Source organism: Mustela lutreola, chromosome 1 (genome assembly GCF_030435805.1).
Source record: "Mustela lutreola isolate mMusLut2 chromosome 1, mMusLut2.pri, whole genome shotgun sequence".
Taxonomy (NCBI): Eukaryota; Metazoa; Chordata; class Mammalia; order Carnivora; family Mustelidae; genus Mustela; species Mustela lutreola.
This window is the reverse complement of record NC_081290.1, coordinates 140,338,945-140,352,774: the sequence shown is the minus strand read 5'-3', so window position 1 is coordinate 140,352,774 and position 13,830 is coordinate 140,338,945. Positions and strand designations below refer to the sequence as shown.

The window sequence follows — 13,830 nt, the reverse complement described above, 5'->3', positions numbered from 1 at the left end:
GGAGGAGGAGAAGGGACCCCCACCGTTGCTTACTTCTCAGGCTGCCTTCTGCCTTCTGTCTTCTCCCAAGTTGCTGCCACAGTGGTAGACCTCTGTCCGCACTCCCTCCACCGCCCTCAGTCTCTCTCTCTACAGGACCTGTCTCAGTGAACGGAAGAGGACTGTGAGAAAAGTAGTGGTGGGGAGGAGGGAGACCTCAAAGGGGTCGTAGGGACTGGGCTTCTCGGCTGGCCTCCCAGAGGGCTCTAACAGTCCTGTGTGAAAAGAGTGACGAGAGGAGCCACAGTCTGGTAGCACGCTTCCAGCCTTCCCTCTCTTTGTAGAAGAATCAACTAGAGGGCATTTAAGCAGAAGATAACCGGTGTAGATGAGCAAAGGCCAGCAAACGCCTGGCATAGATGCTGCCCACCCACCCCCGAAGACAGTCCTATTAATCAAGTTGCTCTTTTCTGCTAAGCGCAACTGTGGCCTCAGAGCCTTTCCGTCCCAGTGCTCCAGGCAGCCTCTATGAACCAACTGGCATTGGTATGTGGGAGGACTCCTATTTACCAGCCCTGGCTGACAATGTAGAAGGAAATAAAACAGATGTAAGTAATCAACATGCAAGGCAGGTAGCAATAAGCGATTTCTTTAAAAGAGATACATATAAAGGTCTCTAAGTATCCAGAAGAAAACAAAGAGCAGATTTCTGTAACTAAGCCTTATCAGGGAAGACTTCCAGGTGGAGGTGGTATTTAAGGTGAGTGGGATTTTGAAATCAGGAAAGGATTATGAAAGTTACCAAAAAACTTGGCCATTATATCACTGCTGTGAAAACTATTTCAGCTCACACATCTGCCTCTTAATGTGTTTTCATCTGAATAATTTATAAGCAATTAAATGATGTCTTAGGCGGGAAAAATAAACTACGAGAAATTTGTAATTCCTAAGATTCTGATAATACCTCAGGTTTTCAGTACAGTAGAGGTAGACTATTTCAGTTTTCCTGAAACTGGAATTTCCTGAAATTCAGTTTTCCTCGTATTTAAGAAGACCAGTCTATTTTGTTTTTTCTCTTCTCTTTGATAGCTGTTACCATGTAGCTTTTATGGAATAGTTGGGCTTTAGTTTCCCAGGCACTTCTCTGCCTATAGGTTAGGGCTGACAAATGGTCTAGTTCTTTAGCTACCTTCAGCGTGCATTCTCTTTTCATAGCAAAACAAGTAAGACTAAATTTGGCATTCTCCTTCATTTCAAAATAGAGCAGAAGTGTTTGAGCCATTTGGATCATGCCAAGGAAGACATACTTACTCAGAGAGATCAGGGCAAACAGACAAAAAGATTATTGGTAGAAGATTATTGTAAAGATGAGAGAATAACAGATTGTGTCCTCGCCAGCAAACACTCTCACTGGTCTTTAAAACAAGAATGTTTTGTGTGAAATGAGATAAAAGTAGTCAGGGAAGATTTTTAAGCTGTAACATCTTAGTAAAAGCTGGTTCTTGTTTTATTCTTTGCAAAGAACCAAAGAGGTGGCTTGCTTACTTGGCAAGTTAGGTAATTCAAGAAGCAGTCGTGCTTCTTTTTCATCTTAAATGAAGTTTTAAGCCTTTAGAGATGGAAGTGTCTCACTTCACTTTCCCAGTACATATAACGAAAAGGAAGAATCATTTTCATCTTTCATGATTCACAGAAGTGGCAACAGGAGAATCTGTAAAAGACCCTGAGATCATTTTCCAATTAGATCTGCACTCAGGTGTAGTGAAATCCCTCAGTTCCACATACTAGGAACCGTTACTCTCCATGGTGCTTTGCATGTAATACTTTTTCATTTGTTAATGAGTATTTTTACGCACGTAGGCTAGATGACAATGGAAGCTTAAAATAATGTCCTAGAGATACTTCACAACCATTAACGATCGTCTGAATCATCAAGATAAAAATTGTGCTTGCTCTATCTTATATTTAAACATATTTTAAGAACTAAAAATTTAGTTCTCTCCAAATCAATAATCTGTATTTGTTACATATACAGTAACACTCCATTAATAAGAATATTTAATTAACCACAACAACCCATTGCTTTTCCATATCAGATATTAGAGAATTTGCCAAAGAATTCTGATTTTTGCCCACTTCTGTCAACCTGCCTTCCCTCAGTATACTCCATCCAGCAAAGCCCTATGGGCATATAAACTCTTTATTTTAGCTAAGTATATATTTTGAAAAAATATATTAAAAGCCTTTCTTTTGATTCCTCACCTTTGCCATTAAGCACAGACACACATGCGCATATGCACACCTGACATTTCCCCTGGTGTAGGTGTGAAGTCTGGCCTACTTTTCTCACATCGACTTTGCAAAATGGTAATAAACTCTGAGCATCTGGCCTAACGAAAACTCCTAGGTCCTGATCCACTGTTGATCACCCATCCTTTAGAAACACGATGCCTGTCTTTGAGACTAGCTATTTACTTAAAGGCAGAAAGAATTATATGGTTGAAAATTACAGCTCCACTTTCTCATCCTACCCTATACTTATTATATTTTATAATTTATAACAAAAGCATTTTTCATATAAGTATTCAAAAACCAGATGTTAAGTTAGAAATAAGTGATTTAACAAATAATAAATCAAATTTGTATAGCAAATTGGGGAAGCATAAATTATGTGGGGTCTACTTCGTAGATTGTTTTTAAGAATGTCTTAAATCATAGGGCTTGTTATAAAAAAACCTGCTCAATACATATTTTTTTATAACTCATAATGTTGGCTCAGCTGTTCTCAATTAAAAAAAAACCATTTAAAAATATCTCATACAGGTGTTTAATCAGGAGGGAGAATTCATGTTGAAGTTCGGCTCAAATGGAGAAGGAAATGGGCAGTTTAATGCTCCAACAGGTGTAGCAGTGGATTCAAATGGAAACATCATTGTGGCGGACTGGGGAAACAGCCGGATCCAGGTAACTGGAAATGCTAATGTATCTGTGGAGAGGGATCGTTATTTGTTGAAAGTGAAGAATTACCTGTCTCCCAGCCAGAATGTGTTCCATTCTTCATGGGTTAGGTTCTCCATAGACCACTTGATCTCACCAGAAGTGCTGAACTAAGGAAGGTAGAGTAGAAAAAACATCAACAGGTTACCAGAGTGAAACCTAAAGTGTGTAGTGGATAGAACTCAAGAGGTCCATTGAACCAAAATATTATATTACTATTGCTACTAGCTTCTAACTAAAAACTATCATTTTCTTTAACAATGAATATAGGCAATAGTCACAGGAGTTTTAGTAATACCTATAACTTTGTCACCATGAGGAATCACAGAAATTTCCATATTACAGTTGCAAGATCTCACTCTTTGAAAATAGTCAATATTAGACTCATCACTATTTCTTGTTACCTTATTGTGTTAAGAAAGTACACATATTACTATATTGCCATTTTGTAAAATTTTGATAACTATATTTTAATATAATGGTTTTCCTTTATAACCCCATGTATTTTGTTTTAATCATTTAAAAACATTATTCTGCTGAATAACCTGAATCAAAGGGGAAGTCTCAAGGAAAACTTAAAAATACATCGAACTGGGACGCCTGGGTGGCTCAGTTGGTTAAGCAGCTGCCTTCGGCTCAGGTCATGATCCCATCGTCCTGGGATCGAGTCCTACATCGGGCTCCTTGCTCCGCAGGGAGCCTGCTTCTCCCTCTGACTCTGCCTGACACTTTGTCTGCCTGTGCTCGCTCCCACTCGCTCTCTCTCTGACAAATAAATAAATAAAATCTTTAAAAAAAAAAAAAATACATCGAACGGAAGGAAAACACAGATAACAGCATATCAAAGTTTTTGGAGGGCAGCGAGGACAATCCTGAGAGGGAGATTTTTTTCCCCCAGCTTTATTGAGATACAATTGACATACAACACTGTGTAAATTAAAGGTGTACAACATGTTGATTTGATATATATTGCAAAACGATTACCACTATCACTTTAGTTAACACCTCCATCACCATCCCATTGTTAGCATTTCTTTCTTGTGGGAACAACATAAAGATCTCCTCTCTTAGCAACTTCCAAGTACCTAAGACAGTTTTATTAACTATAATTCCCCCATTGTGCATTAGATCCCCAGAACTTAATCATCTTCTAACTGGAAGTTTATACCCTTTGATCAATTTCTCCCCTTTTCCCTCTCTCCTCAGCTCTGGTAACCACCATTCTGCATGTGAGGGAAATTAGTAGCACTAAATGCTTACATTAGAAAGTCAGAAATCAATATTCTGAGCTCCTACATCAAGAAGCTGGAAGCAAGGAGCAAAACAAGCTAAAAGCAAGCCGAGGGAAGGAAATGGTGAAGATAGGAATAGAAATCAATGAAATGCAAGGCAAACAATATGGAAAATAATGAAACAGAAAGTTGGTTCACTGAAAAGATCAATAAGATTGAAAACCTCTGGCAAGATTGATAAAGGAAAAGACACAGAACACTAATACCATTACAGACCCTGCAGCCATACAAAAATTCTGTGAACAACTCTACAGGCATAAATTTGACGATTTAAATTCCTCAAAAAGTACAAATCCCACAACTCACCCAATATAAAATACTTTGAATACCCCAAAAACTACTAAGGAAATTTATTTCATAATTTTAAAACTCCCCAAGAAGAAATGTCCAGACTCAGTTTTACTAGAGTGTGCTACTAAACCAGATGAAAGGTACACAGGATTTCTCTGTACTATCAGTGCAGATTCCTATGTCTTGTGAATCTATAATTTTTTCAAAATTAAAAGTTAACAAAAACAGGGCACCTGTGTGGCTCTGGTCATAATCCTGGAGGATCAAGTCTCAAGCCAGGCTCCCTTTTCAGTGAGGAGTCTCCCTTGCTGCTGCCCTCCCCCTCTTATTCCCTTCTCTCTCTCTCTCTCTCTCTTTCTCTCAAAGAAATCTTTAAAAAATAAAATAAAAGTTAACAAAAATAAACTTTAAAAATAATAATGAATTTAAAAATACGTTGTCATGGTTGAGCAATAATGGTGTCGTAAATGGCACTTGGCATTTTAGTTGGGTATAAAAGAATAATAAAAGTGGTTACATTCTAGAAAAAAATATTAAAACACTATTTTCAGACGGGGTCTGTAGTCTTTCTTTGCTAGACAAAAAAATGTATGATTTTTTTAAAAATTAAGAACGAAGATTTTGAATCCTCAGACTAAAGAAAGGTTATTCTTTCTCCCCGATTTCTCTGTGTAAACACCTCCATGAATCCAAACATACGTCTGTGGACAGGCCTATTTATCCTTGCTAATGTGGCCCTGTGCAGAGCTCCTAGGACCTCAGAATGCACTGGTTAAATCTAGGAGCATCCAGATGTCTTTGCGAAGACAGCAGTAGTCAGCAGTTTGAATCTGATATAGGTATTTACCTTCCAGAAAAAGGATTGAGGGGCACCTGGCTGACTCAGCCACTAGAGCATGCAACTCTTGATCTCGGGGTTGTGAGTTCAAGCCCCGCATTAGGTGTAGAGTTTACTTTAAAAAAAAAAAAATCTTAAAAAAGAAGGAAGAAGAAAGACTGAGGCTATAAATGAAACTCTAAATGTTTTTATTTCTCTATTATATTTATCTTGCTTAATTATGCCAGCTGACATCTACATTTGAAAGAGGCATTCTCTGTGTGCTGGAAAGCCCGAAGCCAGACAGGGAACCACGTTCACAAAGCAGTTCAGTATAAGACCACAGATGGTAAGCTGTTCGGGTGTGGCCCTCATAAGCACCTGCCTCATCACACTGCCTTTTAAAACACCTGTGGGCCTAACAGAATGGTCAAAAGAAATAAGCCTGTGCCTTAAGAAAGAGAAGGGTTCCTTTGATTTCAACATGGCAGAAGCTTACAGACCCAAAGAAGACGACTTCATATCCAGATAGACATGGGGCGCCTGGGTGGCTCAGTCGGTTAAGCTTCTGACTCTTGATTTCGGCTCCACTCATTATCTCAGGGTTGTGAAATCGAGCCCCATATGGACCTCCGCACTGGGCATGAAGCCTGCTTAAGATTCTCTCTCTGCCTCTCCTCCTACCTCTCTCCCCCTAAAATTAAACAAAGCAAAACAAATGTACATGTTGTGGGATGTCCCGCTGGCTGTTGTTAGAGCATGTGACTCTTGATTTTGGGCTTGTGAGTTTGAGCTCTATGTTGGGTGTAGAGATTACTTAAAAATGAAATCTTAAAAAAAAAAAAACAACCACTCCACAAATGTACATTGTACACCATTGACTTCTTAAAACTCCTCTTTTCGGGGCGCCTGGGTGGCTCAGTGGGTTAAGCTGCTGCCTTCGGCTCAGGTCATGATCTCAGGGTCCTGGGATCGAGCCCCGCGTCGGGCTCTCTGCTCAGCAGGGAGCCTGCTTCCCTCTCTCTCTCTCTTTCTCTGCCTACTTGTGATCTCTGTCTGTCAAATAAATAAATAGAATCTTTAAAAAACAAAAAACAAAAACTCCTCTTTTCTGAAAAGGAAAAAAAATGATCTTCTCATAGTCCACTATGACAACCATACCTCTGTTGCTGGTTTTTCTGTTACGATTGGGAATAAAAAAGGGATGTGAGGCTGGAAGGAGGGAAAGTGAAAGCTGAGAAAAAGAAACAAGGGTCATTCATTTTCAGGTACCATCGAAGGCTATTCCCCTCAACCTGATCACTGTAAGAATGTAAGTGAAATCTGTTGGCCAGTGGCATCCTCCTTGTCAGTGACTCTGGGGCATAGAGAGTTAGAGGGAAAAAGCAAGGTTAAGTAGAGGAAAAGAGTGGATATGTGATAGTGACCTAAACAAACCTGTGGACTTACATGCACAGTTTTTCTAAAGATTTATTTTTATTTATTTTGGAGAGTGAGGGAGGGGCAGAGGGAGAGAGAGTCTTAAGCAGCTGTCCTCTGTGCGGAGCTCCACGCGGGGCTGGATCTCACGACCCTGAGATCACCACCTGAGCCAAAACCCAAGATTTGGATGCCTAACTGACATGCCCCTTACACACATGCTTTTATACTGAAAAGATTAGCATCAAGGGTTTTCTAACTCCTCTATTTCATCATATTACTATAACTTCTATAGCACTCTGGCTTTTTATTTTTTTATAGGTTTTTGATGGAAGCGGATCATTTTTGTCCTATATTAACACATCTGCTGACCCACTCTACGGCCCCCAAGGCCTGGCTCTGACTTCAGATGGCCATGTCGTGGTTGCAGACTCTGGAAACCACTGTTTCAAGGTGTACCGGTACTTACAGTAATGATGGGCAGCCGGACAGCCCCTTACAAAGGTCTTGCACTATAAACTGGAATGGATTTCTCAACGCGGGACCAGATTACACTAGACTTGCCTTGCTAGAAGGAATCATTGGTGAACTTTTCAAGGTTATTTCTGAATGTAACTATTTCTTTAAAAACTGCATATCTGATTTCTGTATTCACCTTTTAGGGTTTAAAGAAAAGAAATCCCTTCTACTGAATCTATGGAAACGGCAAAGTTTTACACCTGTGAACTATGGCTTATTGGACAGGGATTTATGTAGTTGAACTGATTTTGCGAATTGAACAGACACTAAAACATAGAACAAAAAAAACCTGGACTTTTAAAAGGTATTCATTAATCCTGTGAATGGTAGCTTTTGTGCAGAATTTCCAAAAACAAAACAAAATGAAAACAAAATCTGTTGTAGTTACACACTTTATTTAACTAAGGTTACAAGACCTGGGGGATCTTCTAACTTCCCTTTTACAGTAGGTATTACTCCTGTGACATTTTTTGGGTTATCGATAATTACACATACATTAGGAAAAAAACAAGACTGTCTTGCAGAATCCTCCCAGCTGTGATTAGGCAGTCCTCTTGAGTTTAGCACTTAAAAACCACTGCAAATTTCCCATCCTTTTTGGGTTAGATCCAAAATCCTTTTTGTGTGTTATTTTCACCTTTTTCTCTCACTCACCTTGTATTAAAAAACAAAGTCCATTTTCAGGGAAACCTGAAATTCCCAATGCTTTGAAAAGCATATTACAATAGCAAATGCTACCTTTTAGTAAACAAACAGCTCCCTCAACTCCAGACTAATGCACTAGAATGTAATCAAGAAAAAATTAGCCACGTTTTATGTGCCAATGTTCTCACGTGTCTCTCCTCTTCCACTTCCTGAAAGCGAAAGCTTTACCTCCTGCAAAATGTCAGCACATGTAGTAGGACACCAGTATCCTAGGACAGAGAGCCATAAGTAGCCCTTTGGAGGACTGTTGGTGTCGACCAAAGGCATGTGAATGATTAATGGTTTCCCCTTAGAAAGCAAGTGTTACCAAAGTTGTGTTATCCCAAGAGCATTACAGGTAAGGGCATGTTATGGTTATTTATCATTGTCTAATGAATAGTAGAGGCATTAAAGGACTATGTATACATGATTAGGGTAAGGTAGAATGTATCATATATATATATATATATATATACACACACACATATATATATATATATATACACACACATAAATACATACACACACACACACATATATATATATATGTGTATGTATATATATATATATATATATATATATATATATATATATATATGGCTGAATCTTTGGTGTATTGAAATAGGCAGCACTCTGAAAGACAGAAGCATTGTCCAGCACATTCCTTTACTGTGCAATTGAAAGCCGTCCTCATAGAGTAAGCCTGAAAACAGGTTTAATTTTCACCATTTTCCAGTAATGATGATACCGGCTAACTTTTATAGCCAGAAAACAGCCTTCTGTGCTTTCAAAAACAAAACAAAACAAAAAAACAGGTCGAAAGAAAAAGAAACGATGAATTGAGTTACATTTGAGTATACATGCATTTGGAGAGATGTGAAGAATTTAGTCAGTTGTTAATCTGTCACTGATACTGTAACAAAAGATGTGGTCTGTTTCCACTGTTTAATTTTCTACTCAGTTCTACCAAATAGGATGTCATGTTTGGCATTTTCAAAATGACTTTGGGATCTTTTTCACTGAAAGCACCTTAGAACTGTACTATAAGAAAAACATTTCCCATATGTATAATGACGTGATGTTTATTGCTTATTAATTTATAATTCAGTCTTTCTCTTATATAGGACTTTTTTAAAGTTAGAAGGGAAAACTAGCTACTTCCAGTTGTCTATCAAATTTATTATGCCCAAATCAACCTCTGAAAGAAAATTTTTCAGGAAGATTTACATTTAGGTTTACTTTTTTTTTTTTTTTTTAGTTAGAGCTTTCAAAATATTTGAGACTATGACAAAATTACAAAATTCAATAACATTTTTAGACTATTAAACTAAGATACTGTTTCCTAACATCAGCAAACTAAGTCTTTGAATTGAAACAAAGCATTTTGTATTTACTGAGTGCTTCCTAGGTGCTGGGCACCCTTCTGGGCACTGGGGAAACAGAGATGGATGAAACCAACAGAAATCCCTGCCCATTTGGAGCTTCCACTCTAGGGAGGAATTTCCTTTTGCCACTTATTAACATTCTGCATTCAAGATAAGCTAGACTCTTGATAGCTTCTAGACTGTTTAAAACTTTTTATATTGGTTCAATTAATTTTGGTTTATTTTCACAAGTAAAAATGGCTTCTTATTTAGATTCTGTCACAGGTTGTTGGTCTTAAGACTAGTTTACTTTAAAAAAGATGTTTGTTTGTTTGTTTGTTTTCACAGCATTGAAATTGTATTTGTGAATTTAGAAATTAACCAGCCATCATACCAGAACAGGTTGGCTATCTCAATAATAGATTGAATACAAGACTAATTGTTTTTTTTAATCTGTCGATATTGACACAAACTGGAATGGAAGACTAGATACTTTGATTCAGACCTTTTCCATCATCTGTTGCTAAAACATTTGTGATGGGCACTGCAAGAAACACTGACTTTTTTCCCCCCCAAAAAATATGTAATTGTGTATGTTAAAGTATAGATAACATTTCACATTTGGATACATAGGAGCATTTACTGTATTCCTTAGTAAGCATATTGGGTGGAGGGAAGTGCTGCTGATAAGATACAAATAGACAAGATTTAAATGAAATTTTGTCAACATTCTATGGAAAAGGGTTTCTGGTAAACTGAGAAGGATTTTAAAATAAGTGACTTTTTTCCCTGAATTATCATTATTGTTTGTTTTCTCTTTGTCAAGTGTGCAGAACCTGTCATACATTCATGATAAGTAGCACTGAAAAACTACCCATTCAAATGTCCCCTGGGCACTTAACGGCAAAAGATTGCCAGTTCGAGAATGTAAAGGTCAGTGACCGCATTCCTGCCCAATACAGACCTCCCCTGCGGGGGCTCTAGGGATGTAGTCACTTGACCATCCAGAAAACACGTGAATAAAAAGCCTTTATGACTGTTCCCCATTGATTTAATGGTACTTAGTATTTCGATCAAACTTTTGTCTCCAGTAACAAAACAAGTCCCTGAGTTTCCTTATTTTCATTTATTCTTTGACTAGATTCGAGACAAAGGAATACTACAGGTCATGCAACTAGAAGACACTTGCTTCTACAACCAAATATACAGGGTATGTCCTTACTTGGAGTTAACTGGAATAGTAGTACAGAAGCAAGTGTCTCTGGATCCTTCCCAGGGAAGGATTCACATAAATGCTTTGGTAATACCTACTGAGGAATTGGAGGAAATAGTAAACAAACATTAGGTACTGTGCAGATTACTTCAAACGGGAAATACCTTTTTGTACATTAGGACTCTAGTATTCCCTCTATTCACCAGCTTCTGAAGAGGGAGGAGTATTTTTAGTTTAATAATCTAAAAAGAGGACCTTTCCAGGTAGGATAAAATTGAAGCTCTTTGCTGCAAACATCATCTAATTTGCTTAAAGTTGAACGTCGTAATACTGTTGCATTCTGTCAATGTTGCAGGGTTTTAAACTTTACAATTATTTTAATATTTTTGATAACTAGGAATCTAGTATTGCCATAAAGAAAACTAAGTGCCCATTAAAGATTTGTTTGATATAAATAAATGATTTTTGTTTTGTTTTGTTTTAAATGACAGTAAGCTACAAATCATGATGTTAATCTTAAAACGTTCTGAAGATGAACTGTGTGGCAGTGATTGTGTGGTCTGTTTGTGGAGAATGTATGAGAGCTATTCATATTCTAAAATAGATTAATAAATCAGCTATGTTGTCCCAATGAATGTACAGCACGTCCATTAACTTTCGAAAGCAACACAGCCTTAAACTCAATGCTTTTGCTTTATGACATAGGAATGTTCTGTCATCAACAGAGTGTATTCTTGTAATAGAATTCTTTATATCCTTCTCAATTCTATTGCCTTTCAGTCCTATGTACGAGTATTAAGGGTTTTTGCTTCGGTTTTTTTTTTTTTTTTTTAATTTTGTACATTCCATCTTTCTAGGTCTGTTGCATACGTTTTGTGTATAGAACACTAAGTCTTGCACTCTCTGGCATTGATACTGATATCTCATTTGTTCTTTTATGAATCGAAATGCTGACTGCCTATTTAAAGAAAAGAATGAACGCTGTGCATCAAAGTGTTTGTATGTTCGTAGCTGCATACGTACCACAGTATTTTGGATGCTTTAGTCTACAATAAAACTTTAAATTAATTCTGTCTTAAAACCTAGGAGAAACAAGATTCGTGTGTATAACTTTACCATACACAAAATCTCAAATCATTATAATAAAGCTTGTTTTCTCCATTTCCAGGGTGAATGTTTATTTATTCTACATATTGTTTGCTTTTGTAGTAACGGAGAATGAAGAAATGTTCTAGAATATGTGGGCAAGTATCAGTACCTCAACTAAACTGTTAAATTTGTAAAATTTTTGTCGTTTATGATACCAATAATTTGGTTACCATTTAGGATATATCTTAGGAATTTGGAAGACCATGACAAGTATGCCTAGCACATGTTGAGAAAATCAAATAGACCAAAACCACTATGCTTAAAAATCACAAGCGGGACCTTCGGAAAATCATGGCAGTCACATGGAGCACGTTCTCGCAAGGTGTGGACGAGACTGCGCAGGACCATAGCCTGGGCCCAGGTGGCTACCCTGAGAGCCAGGGCCGTGGGAAGCAAGTTCACCTGCGGTTTCCAGCCAATTCTCACGAGTGTTCTGTACAAACCAATAGGCAGAAATCTCGTGAGAATTGGTGCGCCCGCAAACTAGAAAGGGACTGCATCCTACTACTGGCTTTAGTAGTAGTGCGCGTGCGCAGTCGGAATCGCCTCAGAACGCTGGCCAATTCTCACGGTATCTTTTTGGGCTTAAGGCTCATGAGAATAGGCCGGACACCCTGGCAAACTCTTTTCCAATGGCGGGGACACTCAGGGGAGCCGCCTGGGCCCCACCAATGGTCCCTTGTGGTTGTGGCCTGAACCTCGCAACAAAGCGCTCCAAACCTGTGGCCCAAATTGCTATAGGGCGACAGCCAGTTCTCACAACTTTCTGCCCAAATATCGATTTGGATAGAAAGCTTCTGAGAATTGGCCCTTGTTTTCTGGCAATTCAGGCCTTGTGGAGTTTGGAACGAGTTCCCTTGAGGTTTGGGCTGAGACCTGGCGTGATTATGGCTGGAGCCTGCACGATTCCCCTGAGTGACCCCACCATTGGAAGAGAGTTGGTCAGAGGTTTCCAGCCAATTCTCAGGAGCCTTGTATCAATTTGGGTAGAAAGTTGGTGAGAATTGGTTCGGTGAGAACTGGTTCACATTGTCTGGCAATTTGGGCCTTATGTGCTCAGTGTTTGGAATGAGTTCTCTCAAGGTTTGGGCCAAGACCTGGTGGAATTATGGACCAAGCCTGTGCGATTCCCCTGAAGGCTCCCCGCCGCCCACCCCCATCTAAAGTGAGTTCACCGGAGGATTCCAGCCAATTCTCACCAGCTTTCTACCCAAATCGATGTTGATTTGGGTAGAAAGCTGGTGAGAATTGGCCTACATTGTGGGGTGATTCGGGCCACATGCAGTCGGGGTTTGGAAGGAGATCTTGTGAGATTGAGGCCAAGAACTCACTGGATTCCCTTGTATCCGAGTTTTCCATCTCTGAGAGACCACCAAGGAGCTAACACCGATGCAATCACGCAAGGGTTAAGCTTGGGCCTAAGTATAACCCGACACAGTGGAGTAGGGACTTGGACCCCGAGCTTAGTTAAGGCAGGGGTATTTATGGGTTCCTGTTACTAAAGTAGGGTGGGGGGTCTTTAGAACTAAAGTAAAGTAGGGGAAGTTCAGCCCTTGGGCACAGGGGTCTGAGATGGCTGCCGGAGCTAAGATGGCTGTACTTATGCTAAAGCTAAACCTGAGGTGGGATGGCCTTAATTTTTCTCAGCCTCCGCACCCTAAGCCACACCACAGAACTCTGATAGCCCCCCAGAAGGAAACCACGCCATTTGGAGCTGTACAAAAGCCGTAGAGTGGGAGAAATCTGCATACCCTCTGAGGCCATCCCGACATTTCATCCCAACGTTTGGTGGCCCCCTGGAAACAAACCCACAGCCTGATACTCAACTTGTCCCGTGCCCTCTACTCGGACCCCTGGGAGATCACCTCAGTGCCAGCAGATTGGGCCTGCCATGCCCTTAGGCCCTAACCCTAACCATAGGTTGGGTTTTCAGACTTCCATCCCCAGAGGCGTCTGACCCCCAAGCCCTCCAGATTGGGGAACCCCTGAGCCACACCACAGGAATCCATCTACCCCCACAAAGGAAACTGTGCCATTCAGACCTGTGCAAAACCCTCAGGGTAGGGGAAACCTGCATGCTCCCCTGAGGCCACCCCACTTTTGGTA

General features: G+C 39.5%; 1 protein-coding gene across 9 annotated transcripts in view; it reads left to right on the top strand.

The window, feature by feature from the left end:
- Window positions 1-11,736, top strand: part of TRIM2 (tripartite motif containing 2) — a 113,521-nt gene extending 101,785 nt beyond the window's left edge. For 7 of the 9 annotated variants that reach the window (XM_059175244.1, XM_059175230.1, XM_059175239.1 and 4 more), the window contains exons 11-12: window positions 2,803-2,943; window positions 7,117-11,736. In XM_059175244.1, coding sequence (XP_059031227.1) covers window positions 2,803-2,943; window positions 7,117-7,269 — 294 coding nt within the window. In that variant the 3' untranslated portion in view covers window positions 7,270-11,736. Of the gene's footprint in view, window positions 1-2,802; window positions 2,944-5,624; window positions 5,726-7,116 lie in introns of those variants that run through there. The other 2 variants (XM_059175252.1, XM_059175287.1) reach the window with 2 other exon arrangements.
- Window positions 11,737-13,830: the final 2,094 nt, after the last annotated feature.